The 11,870-nt window shown below is 48.1% G+C and overlaps 1 protein-coding gene across 2 annotated transcripts; it reads right to left on the bottom strand.

Annotated features, from left to right (window-relative positions):
* Positions 1 to 711: 711 nt before the first annotated feature.
* CHMP7 (charged multivesicular body protein 7) lies at positions 712 to 10,808 on the bottom strand. 2 transcript variants are annotated; one of them, XM_050910247.1, is made up of 10 exons: positions 10,518 to 10,808; positions 9,084 to 9,258; positions 7,498 to 7,683; positions 6,651 to 6,784; positions 6,197 to 6,245; positions 5,760 to 5,879; positions 5,337 to 5,435; positions 4,283 to 4,343; positions 3,522 to 3,686; positions 712 to 2,671 (listed from the first exon to the last, which is right to left on the bottom strand). In XM_050910247.1, the coding sequence occupies exons 1-10, from the start codon at positions 10,805 to 10,807 to the stop codon at positions 2,607 to 2,609; spliced, it is 1,344 nt and encodes a 447-aa protein (XP_050766204.1). In that variant the 5' UTR covers position 10,808; the 3' UTR covers positions 712 to 2,606. The 2 variants fall into 2 exon arrangements, with proteins under 2 accessions (XP_050766204.1, XP_050766205.1); XM_050910248.1 differs by having other exon boundaries at positions 3,522 to 3,683.
* Between the last annotated feature and the right edge of the window lie 1,062 nt (positions 10,809 to 11,870).

The raw sequence follows: 11,870 nt of genomic DNA, 5'->3' as shown, positions 1-11,870 counted from the left end.
CCTACAGGAATCACTTCGCACTTCACTTCTCTAGAAGGTACAAGTTCTGATAGCAGGGGAGAAACGAGGGGTAGTCACATCCTTTAAAAAAAGATCCAGCGATACTGGCTGTAGGCAAGACCTGAGCCCTGCAAAAAACCGCAGTAGCTCTCCAGGGACCAGCATGCCAGTTCAGATCAAACCTCTTGCCAGAGGAAACAGGCTTCACTGCCTGCAAATTCAAAGCTTACTTCAGGCATCTTAGTATCAGAGGGAAGTAGGAGTAATTTGTTTTGAGTAGTTTATACACCAGGTTACTCCATTTAGATTCACTGTCTTTAGACAGAGGAAAAAACAGCACCAGTCTCCTCGGCTGCCCTGCTTAATTACAATCAGAACAAGAAGCTGGACAAAAACCGTCCCGGAATAAGGCTTACGTATTGTTTCGTACAAAACCAAGGGGTCGATCAGGAGAACTGACTTCCTGGCATAGCGGTTTCCTCCACGGCCACAGCAAGGTGGCTTAGGCAAAGGACTGGGTTCTGTGCGAGCCCTGAAATTGCACTAGTCTGTGAGATGCACAATGATGAAAAAGAAGTGGAAAGGTAAGACAAGCTGAAGCAAAAAAAAAAAAAAAAGGAAGCCTTTCCAAAATGATACTCATCATATAAGGCGCCACAACCAAAAGCCAGTACAGGCTACTTGGTAAAAACAGACAACTTTTTAAAGTTAAACATAGTAACTGTTGGCCTTTTTTAAACACAGAGAAAAGGCTCAGGGAACTCAAAGTCTGGTACAGCAGTTACTCAATTTGTTTTTTGACAAAGCAGCCCAGGAAACTGCCCATTTACTTTCAGCAGACAAGTTTTATAGACGCAGAAGCACAGCTGGAACAGCACTAATATGGCAGTGATCTGTGGCACAGAGAAAAGGAGGCACCACAAGGGACTCTGGTTCCTCCCCTTTATTACACGTAGGCAGAAAACACAGTGGTTTTTCTCCCGTTTACTTACAAAGGAAAGGAATACAGAGCTTCAAGTCATTTCACATAATTCCATGTGCAGCCTGGGTAAACTGCTAGCTGGCTACAGCACACCTTCTCTGGCAGGAGTCTGCACTCTTGAACAAAGTGACGATGAAGCCAGAGCCAACGCAGCACCCTAGTGACACCTGTAATTTCGTCCCCGGTCCTCTGGGGCTAAAACTGGGTCGCCAATAGTTAACAGGACATGGGAACTCCAGCCCTGGTCTGCTTCACCCAAGCTGCCATCCACATGGCTCGAGCAATGGAGCTCGGTGCAGGAGGCAGTGTAGAAACACGGTGACAGGAATACATTCCGAGTCAGGGAGAGGTGCAAAGAGAGGAGGACTGGTTATACATCAACACGTAGCTAGTCACTCCCTTGCCACACACAGGCTCTGCGTGCAGAAAGCCCAGTTAACAGCACATTCCCCTCCTGAAAGAATTCATTTATTCACGTTAGGTATCAGGCTTTCTGCTCTTCCATGTGCATACGCATAATAAAAAAGTGACCTGCAAAAGATGACGATTTCGCTTCTGATGGGTAAAGACAGCCTCTAAAAAACATCTTCAGTTGCTGTGCTTGGGTTTTTTTGCATTAGAAGCTTTTACAGGGTTTTGTTTTGGGGCTTTCTGGTAACCCATAATCTTGTGGAAGTCCAACATCAAGACTGAAGGCAAAGTCAAGGCTGTTATACGAAACTGTCCTCTCAAAGGGCAAATGACGCATCCCTTCTCCCACCCCAAATCACTCAGTACGAGAGCTCAAAGCAGATCACCCTGCAGCCCCCAAGAAGCTTGTTTGCAAACAGGGAAGATAGAAAAATAGCAAGCAGCTCAAATTTCAAGTAAGAGCAAGCAGAAAATTGTATTATAGTGACCGCAAGCCTTCATCACAACAGGCAGCGTAAGAAACTCCTTAATTTAAAATCTTTTGCAGGTCTCCCTTTTAAGGCCTTAGTGTCATTACAGAAAGAGGAATTATTTTTGTCTTGTGCTTGCAATTGCTGCCCCCTAGAGCAGCAACAAAATCTCCTACAATTTAACAGTTACAGTGTCTAGTTGTCCACGACCGTGCAAAATACAGACAGGGAGGGATAGAACTATCAACAGGTGTTTAAGCTCGTTGCAGGTAACTTATGTCAAGGACAGTACTTATGTGCCAAGTGTTTTAAACAACCACACAAACAGCCAAATGTTGAGCAACTGCAATACCGCTGCAACTCAGATTCTCAACATCAGCCACAGCAAAGGAAAAAAAAAAAAAAACAACAAAAAAACCCCGAGCACTGTTATGGACATAGAAGAGTTTATCTTCACTGGGCAGAATAGTGAATTGCATTCCCAGAAGGGAAGACTGGATGTCGCAGAGTGACTTGGGATCACAAGTCAAATTGAGACCAGTGCAGATGTTGGCACAGAGATGACAAACACCAGCTGGGGCCAGTTCCAGAGTGGATTGTCATGGCAGGAGATCCTGTTGCTGAGCAAAGTGATATCCATGAAGAACAGGGGAGCGATACCCCTCTCCCCAGAAGTTCTAGTCATTAGTTAAGGAACCTTAAGACAACTTCTCAAACTGCAGCAACAGGATACTGTTGGGTCTTTAGAGATTCAGTCCCAGAGCTGTTTTGGGTTCAGAGGAAGCAGAGGGAGTCTTTTGTGCCAAATCTATAAAGAAAATTGCAACAGAAAGAGATCAGTTTTCATCAGTAAGAGGGACTCGATCAATCACGTCCATAACAAACAAATACAACTTCAGAGTCCCTCAGTGCTTCAATATTCAACTGCATTCTCTTGGAAACCCATGCTTCATGTTCGATATGGGATGCCGAGCGTTCTGCTCCAAAACTTGAGAGTATCAGCTGCCCAAACAGGAAGAAAACTATATGGACAGTCCTGTGTAATTGTTCATTAAGATTCCTGAAAGGAAAATTAAAGTCTATTTACCCCTGTCCAAGACAGGTCTAGGGAAAACTCAGCATGCAGTTCAAGCCCATAAGTGCTGGTCACTCACTGTTACTAAATAAAGACTAGTTTAGTGCTAGTTTAAGCAGGCATCATACCTATAACACATAAGACATAGCAAGCATCCTAGGACAGAGAAGATGCTGTGTACTTGGCAGCAACAGGCATGAAAATGCTGGTCTACTTTATCACCATTAACAGAACATACAAAAAACACTGCCTGGCTTTGTACAGGCTTTGTTAAACGACGACAAAAAAAATAATTAGTCCAAGCACTAGCTGCCTCCTAGGGCCTTCAACTTTCCCTGTACCCCATGGCAAAAAGTCCAGGCAGCATTTCTAGCAGAGGGCAGTTCTCTCAAGACTGAGTCTGGTAGTGAAAGACAACGCCACTGAGCACCTGGCAGGGATACCAGGAGAGCTTGCTTTCAACTGTAACTGGAAGTGGAAAAGATTCTGGCTCAGGCATCTGTTCTGCTAGACATCTGTCATTTTGCAAGGCTGTCATAGATCCTAACAGCAGCCAGCTAACACGACTTGCTGACATCCGTACCTCCATCAGAAACAGAGAGCTTTTCCAATTCAGCTTCAAGCTCAGCATCAGAAATGGGGGGATTCAGCACCTTCTGGGGAACAGGAGGCAGTTCCGCAGGCTCCTTAGTCGAGTCCTGGAGGAGACTGTCCAGCTCCTTCTCAAGTTCCTCTGTGTCCATCTCTGCTGATTAAAGAAAACATTCAGTTCCAAGCAGAATTAAGCAGCATCTTCACAACACAGACTGAAGTCCAAGTTTAATACAGGTATTATTACTCCCATCCATCATTACTCATAATAATAAGGAACTCCCTGTGCTTCTTCTAAAGGTGAAAATTCAGTCCTGATCTCAGGGAGAAGCTATTCCTTTAGAAGCCTTTGCACTTAGGCATCTAAGGGCAAGAAAACATTTCAGCAGAGACAAACAAGCTGCAGCAACACACAGGCCAGAGGAAACAGATCATCACTTAAAAAAAAAAAAGTGGCAGCCACTCTAAAAATAGATTTAAATCAACATTACACAACTCTGAACTGAAATCCACCAGCAGCTAGAGACTGCAAGGATTTGGAGATGCACAAATGCCGATGCCCCTGCAACCCACTGTCAGAGAACTTGTCAGTCCTCACTCCCTCTCAAGGCACCAGCAGCAACATCCTCGGTATTTCAGTAAGTGCTTATCCTCCCAGGAAGGAGGACGAGACATATGCGGGGAGGGAGGGATGGAAGCACAAAGGGCAGTGGCAAGAGAAGATGAGCAAAGGATGAAAACTCCAAAACATACCTAGACCATTGATCCCCACTCCAGCCAGAGTCTGGGCTACTTCATCTTGAGTATCACAAAGCTGAGGAAAAATACACAGAGTTTGATACAGAATATAACCTAATCTTACGTCTTACTGTAGCCACCTATGTCAAAAGTGGAAATAACAAAAAAATTCAAAAGTTGACTTAAAGGCAGCAGGTACTAGTGCAAAAGAGAGACTTCCAACATGACTGTTTTTTCCAGTAACAAAAGCAGTAACATGGAATATTATTTAGTAAGTGCTACAAGACCAAGTAGCATGTTTGAGGATCAAACCTGAAACAGAATTTCACGGGGGGGGGGGGGGGGGGGGGGGGGCGGGCGGGGAGAGAAAAGAAAAATCTCCCTAATTTTAGCTTTTTCACATAAGTAGTGAGCCTATATTGTGGCTTAGGCTAACAAAATAAGGAAGCTGAAGACCGATACATCTCAGCTACGAAATTTTACAGGCAGCCCCTCAGCTCAGAAGTTGAAGTCACCATTTAAGTATATGGAGCCAAAGCTGCTAAAAAAGTAATCCTTTTCTGGTTTTTACACCAGCTTATGCAGACAGATTTCATGTCTCTTCATTTCAATTCATTCAGAATAAACTCATCTCCCTTCCTTTACTGAATTGCAGAAGATTATGTGTTAGGCAGTTTTAAGACCCTGGTTTTATGCACGTAGTTGCATTCCAGCTTCCAAAGATATGACTTGTATTTCTTTTTAATACATCTTGCTGAACATTTTCTAGGAGAGTTGTGTGCTTGCACAATATTGCTAACCAAAAAAACACCTAAAATGCACAAATTTAACGTAAGGTGTGATCACTAGCCAGCAATAAATGCAAATACATAAAACCAAACACAGCCAGTTATCTGAAGACCTCTGCTTGCTGATCTAAAAAGATCAAGATTAAGTCAAGTTGCTCTGGTGACATTTGGAACAGAAACCAAACAGCGCCAGAAGCCTCAGCATTAATAGCCGGGCAAGCTTGCTGTGTACATCTACACACCACTCGCTTGTTTATTTACATGTGCTGTTATTTCAGTACCTCTTGTATCTGATCCACCAGGTTCTCTGCCTTCTCCACAGTAACATCCTTCATAGACAGTTTCAGAGCTCCCACACCAGCCTGATAGGCATTAAATACCTTAGGAAAAAAAAAAAAACCAACACCAAAACTGAAAACACAAGAAAGATGCACCATGCTAACTAAGAACAAACAACCCGCAGAGTAAGCTTCTCTCAAGACCTGTTATCCAAGCAGGACCCTCAGAGAAACATTAGCACACAAGAAGAAAATAAAAGCCACAAGCAGGTTTATTTAGAGCAATAGCCCAACACCAGAACAGAGAATAAAGTCTCACCAGCCTGCTTACACCCCTCAGACACGAGCTCTGACAAGCAGGTAAAGCAACACAAATGAGAAGAGCAGGGCTAAAGTGAGAAGCACAAGACAAAATTAACACACTACCATCTGGTCAGTCTGGGAGGCGTATATACGATCCAAGATCCCCTGCACTGCATCCAGCTTGGAATGAAGCTCTTCAATGCGCCTTTCTGTCCTTCGTTTGGATTTCAAACATCTCAGCGCCTGGAGACATTAGATACGCAGACTTGGATCACAAACCAGGCAGCAGCCAAAGGAAGTGTAAAAAAAACAGCAATCCCTGTGCAGCAAGGCACACACACACACCAGCTGGTTTTAAGAGCTGGATATTTCCATTTCTCTTCACCACATCACTCTGGACAAATATATTCATCACCTTAAGGAGACCTTTGGCCTCAGAACCACCACTTCAACACATCGAAGATTAAGCATACAATGTCTAACCCCGGTCATTATCTGCAGTTATGGACCAGCTCCAAGACACTTAACTTGTAGTTCCTCCCAAGTAGAACAGTACTTACCAATTGCTTTTTCCCAGCTCTACAAGCACTCCGGGCATCCTCTTTACACCTGTACAGATGCAAGAAGGAAAAGAAGCTTATTCCTTTGCAAGCAGTAGTTATTTCACAAATCAGCAACCATCCTCACTACCTTGCTCTAATCCAGAGGTGACCGAGTAACAATGCCTTTCGGATACAACCACCCTTGAGTCATTGTTGCTCCTCAGAAGTAGTCCTTGAACGCATTCCAAATCTTCGCAAAAACTTCTGACATCCATTCACTGCATGTTGTTTTCATGGGGATAGGGAACAAAGACTAGAAAACCTGCCCTGCCACATGACTGTAGCTACTATGTTTACTGAACAGGAAAGAATAACTTGCACTTTCAGAAAGCAGCTTTGTTCTAACTATGTCACGGGAATACAAAGTTCTACATCACACAAACATTCTTCCCGCCACCCTTCCCCAAATTACTTCTCTGCTTCCTGGGAAAGGGACTCCACCTTCTGTGACAGCAGCTGTTCGCTTTGCATCAACTGATACACTCCAATGTCCACATCATTCATCGGCGAGACTTTGGCGTGAAGACCTCGGGCAAACTTCACTATCTAAAGAAAGAGAACCACGTGCTCGAGTCACTTGTCTCCAGAATCTGTGCCTGCACTAGAAATACTTTCACTCTGATGGAAGGAAAAGATGCTTTTACACCCCCAGTTTAAGCCTTGTAGTAGAGTGATGAGGATGTACCAGTCAGCATATAATCTCATATTAAACTAGACAGGATCAAGTAACAACAGTGTGAAAACAGAAAGCCTTCATGGAACACCGTAAAGATTTAAAGCTGTCCTGGCGCTCTGAACAGTGTATGGCAACGTCACACTTCTGAGTACTTCAGTACTGAACCGGACAGTGCAGAACACTGAAGGGAAACATGCTGTCTTAGAGATGAGAGTGCCTGCATCTCCATAGTTACTGATAGACAGGAAAACCTTTTCATAGAAAGTGGAACACTGGTTCCAGTGGTGGGGAACTATTTTAATTTGGGCCGCTGGGAACAGCTAACCTGCAGGTAGACAACTACAGTATCTGCCAATTTTCTAGCTGTTAAATTACGTAGGTAATATTACAAATGTTTAAATCCTCATTCTTGCATGACAGGTTCTTCAATCTCATCTATAACCAGGTTACAATGTTGAGGTACATAGAATTTACTTTTCCAAACAAAGAACACCCATATTTGGCCAATAAAGTATTCTTTCCAGCCAGGTGAAATGCAAGACAGGGATTATACCACCCAAAAGCAGTCACCTTTACCCTGTACCTTCTCTCCATTCTGTTCCAGGATCGTCACCCTCTTTTCCTTTTGCAGCTGGAGAAGCAACAAGTAGAACGTCCTTTCATCTGGACAAACACTGGCACAGAGGGAACGCAGCTCTGAGAGGGCAACAACAGGGTGAGAAGAAAGCGCAGAGTTCTGATATAGGCGATAAACTTCCTCTGCCTTCTCCTGAAAGGAAGCGACAGAGCTGCCTATTAGTTTACACAGCATTCTTCCTTCTCTCACAACAACTGCCAAGTCCACACCTGCTTCCTCCCACACACTGAGGGTGAAAAGTTAGATGCATCATATTTGGGGCCAGATAGACTTTCAGAATGAGTTGCACGTTAACATTCAGAAGCAATTACAATGCTTTAAAAATATCGCCATGAATGGAATGAAAAATAGTACCGTTTTCCACAAGAACCAGAACTACACTATTCACATTCCCTGTGCAAATGCTATGGAACAACCGAAGAACTACACAGACAGCAAGTCGGCTTCCTCTGCACTTCTTGAAATGCCCCACCACCCCAAGTTTAAACCCAATAAAAGCTTTTCTTTAATCCACACTGTAATTGTGCTCATCGAGTCATTTTGCATCACTTGTATGTGGGGAGAGGAACAAGAAAAGTTTTCCTCATTTCAAGTGAGAGTTATGGTCCACTTAAGACTATAGAAACAACTCTTTCCATCCACTCCCAGATTCCACATCAAGGCTTGTAGTTTTCCAGGCACCTTTTTAAAAGGCTTCTCTCCTCTTCCATGCACACACCCTCTGAAAGGACTGTGGAATACCCACTGCAGAGGGAAGACACTGTCTGCTATCAGACTGACTACAAATAAAGGAACACATCTAAAGACTTCTTGCATTTCTGCTAGTCCCAGTCATTTAGAGGTCACTTGCATGCAACAGCAGCAAGTCTTGGTGCTAATTTTAACAGTCAGAGTAACACAGAGAGGGACGCAAGGTCTCGACCGTCAGCACTGCACCGTTCAAGTCAGACTGAGCAGCAACGAGCTACGTGAATTCACAATGCAACCCACAGGTCTACCACTAACAATGTGCCAAAGAAAAGGGTCTTTGACAGGATCCAAGGGCAGTTCCAATCACGTCTGAAAAGGCAAGCTGAAAGCACACGCTCTGAAGTGAAAGCAGCCTTTAATAACGCACACGCGAGTTCAGCTCAGTGATACAGTGGACTGACAGCCAGCGACTTCTACGTCACCCGTTTCTCCCTACAACGGATGGCACTCAGTCTGCAAGTTTCTCTCGTATACTACACCTGCATGAACTCAAACCTGAGATTTACAGCAGTCTCACGTTCTACTTGCCTTCCTAGATGAGCGAGCAAGCCTACCCCTCCCATTTCTCGGAAGTCAGTGAAAAGTCAGTTTCAAGGAACATCTGTAGATATAAACTACTTCTTATCCCTGAGTTATTCCATCCATCTCTCTACAGGCTTTTAAACACCTAAGGAGTACAAATGATGGTCTACTCAACCCTGATCCTTCCTTGCTAGCACATGAAATGACTCATGATTTTTCTGGAGATGCATAATCTTGAGAAAGCTCTCAACAACACTCACCTGAAGCAGCTCCACATAAATCAGAACTTCCTCTTCCTCAGGTATTTTACTGTCACCCAGCACACTGGAGAGAGTCCACTTCAGGGGCTTCAGAATGAAGACTCCCACACCCCAGGAGATCCAGCTGCTGTCTACACTGGCCATGAAGTCTGACTCCCTCTGCAGCTTGCCACGTCTAGAGAAAAGACATGCACGCAGAACTGAATACGGTCAGTCCTAAACCCTTCCGCTGGCAGCGAGCAGGAGTGCCAGCATGGAGGATTTTCAACTGAAACATTGCTCTACGCTTTGTACGTCCACAGTCCTAGTGGCGTTTTCTAACTAAAAGTTGGTTTCTAGCTAAAGTTTGACATGTTACTACTGCCTGTGAAAGTGCACAGAAGCCTCCACTCCTCCTGGAGTTCCTCTGGACACAAGGGACTTTTGTTTACTATTTTTCCAGTTTGGCAAGTTTCTCCCAGTTTTCTGACTTGAAACTGATGAGGCATCGAACCAGGAAAACGATGGGGAGGGTCGGTTTTTAGAGGGGGCAGTTGCACATTTCAGGACACTTCATTTGCGAGTTAAATTGCAAACAGAGCTTTTCTCAGATCCAGAGATTTAATTTTTTATGTTACACAGACAGATTCAGCTAGCTCCTGCTGTTCTTGAATCTTTTCAGGGTATCAGTCCCAGGCTCTAGTTTCACAACACAAAACACTTGGTTGCAAATACCAGCGCACCACACCCCCACGTGCCCGTACACCACCACATACCATTCGCAGCTGGGTCACCACAACAACCGTTTCAGGGAACATAACTCAATTTAACACAAAGCTGCCCCTGCACCTACAAGCTCTCCCAGCACAGTATTCCCCTGGGATCCCCTGCACTCTCCACGGCCCACTGCCCTCCCATGCCTCCTGCGAGCCCCAGGGTGAGCTCCTCTGACCCCCTGTCCATTCTTTACCTTGCACAGGGCTGCCAAATTCCCCCCGCACAACATAAGCCCGTATTCCCTTGGGCCTCTCTGTGCTCTCCTCTCCTTTGCAAGCCCTGGCACAGCAACAAAACCCCTCATGCTCTCCCACACTCCTAGCGGGTAGCGCGGGCGGGCACAACCACCCCCCCAAGAACAGCACCAAGCCTTCCCTCATGTTCCCCTTCATTTATCCAGCACCCTGCAGTGCTCTCCCTACCACGCACACGGCTGGCATGACATGGAGCTCTCCTTGCCCGCATCCATGGCACAACGCTCCCTTACACCCCCTCCTTCTGCAACCACCCCTCCTCAGGCCTCCCCTCCCTGCTAGCTGGGCTCACAGAGACCCCCCCTGCGGCCTTCCCTCCCCTCCAGCCCCCGCAGCGGGAGGGCTACCAGGCCCGGGCCCAGGCCCAGGCCCGGCCCCCCCCCCCCCCCCCCCCGCCCCGCAGGCCCCCCACCGCCGGCGGTACCTGAGGAGCTCCCGGAGGACGGTGCCGAGGCCGAGCGGGAGGCTGCCGCGCCGCTCGAAGCCGTGCTGCAGGTCCCGCAGGCAGGTACGCACGGCGCCCCGGCGGCGGCCGCGGGCCAGCACCAGCCCGACCCAGAAGGCCATCTTGCTGTCCCACTCGGTGCTGTTCACCTCGCGGCTCTGCTTGAAGGCCGAGAAGAGGAAAGCCATGCGCTCGTCGTCCGTCTCCCACTCGGGCGGCAGGTCCCCCGCCGGGGCCGGCCCAGGCGGCGCCCGCCCCGGGCTGCACATCTACGCGAGCCCCCGGCTCCGCCGCGGCCTCCGCCCGGCCGGGACCCGCCTGGCTGCCGGGGAGACGCACACAGCGCATGCGCACTACCCCCCCCGGCCGCCTTTGTGTGGGCCGCCCCGCGCCGCTACCTCCCCCCCCGCCCGCCCGCTGTGGTACGGCCCTGCGCCTGCGCACTGCGCGCCGCCGCCTTCCCGACATGCATCGCGGCAGCCAAGTGTTTGGGGTGGGCGAGCGCGGCGTGGGCCTGGTCGAGGCCTCCCCCTGCCCCCCTCACCCGCACCCCAAAACACCCCCCCCGGCTTCCCAGGTGCGTGACATCACGTGGTGATGTCATTGGGAGTGATGTCATTCTGCATGAACGGGGCCTGTGTTTCCTCTCTCTTGCTGGAGTTAGGCCTGGAGGCTGAGGCCGCTGTGGGCCTGCCGTGGGGGCCTCTGCCTTGGGCCCCGCTCTGGGACTTGTCAGCCTTGCCCCCGTGTCCGCCAAACCCAAGCAGGAGCACAGGCAAGCTGGTGCCTGGTGAAAACGCCAAGGGGAGCGACTTTTCGTGCTTTGAACCACACAAGATTAATATGACAAGGGGCTGCTTTGCCTCTGGGGTCTGTCTGTGCTTTGAATGTAGAGGGACCGAGAGAAAACTAAGCTGTTGCCATCTTACTTGTGTTTTGTCGCTTTATTTGTGTTGCTGCTGTGGCCCAGCAAGGCGCAGAGCCCCGCACAAGCTGTTGGTGGGCGTGCAGCCTGCAGGTGCTGCCGGGCAGCGATGGTTCAGCTGGCTCAGCCATGGCTGCAAACATCCGAGACTGGAGATCCCCTGTCCTCCCGGGGACCTGCGGCACCGCACCACACCTTCTGAGCAAAAATCACCCTGGTAACAGCGCACGGCCGTTTGCTGGGGCAGAATTGTGCAATCATTGATGGCAAAGGGTGTGCTGTGCGCACGCAAACCCGCAGACCGCACGGGGCCGAGCCAGCGGCACCGCGGTGGCGAGCGGGTTCCTCCCAGCGCCTGCTCCTCCAGCTGCTGCAGGCAGCTGGCGCTTATGACGCTGGAGGAGAGC

Source organism: Gymnogyps californianus, chromosome 23, assembly GCF_018139145.2.
Source record: "Gymnogyps californianus isolate 813 chromosome 23, ASM1813914v2, whole genome shotgun sequence".
Taxonomy (NCBI): Eukaryota; Metazoa; Chordata; class Aves; order Accipitriformes; family Cathartidae; genus Gymnogyps; species Gymnogyps californianus.
This window is presented reverse-complemented; position numbering and strand designations above follow the sequence as displayed.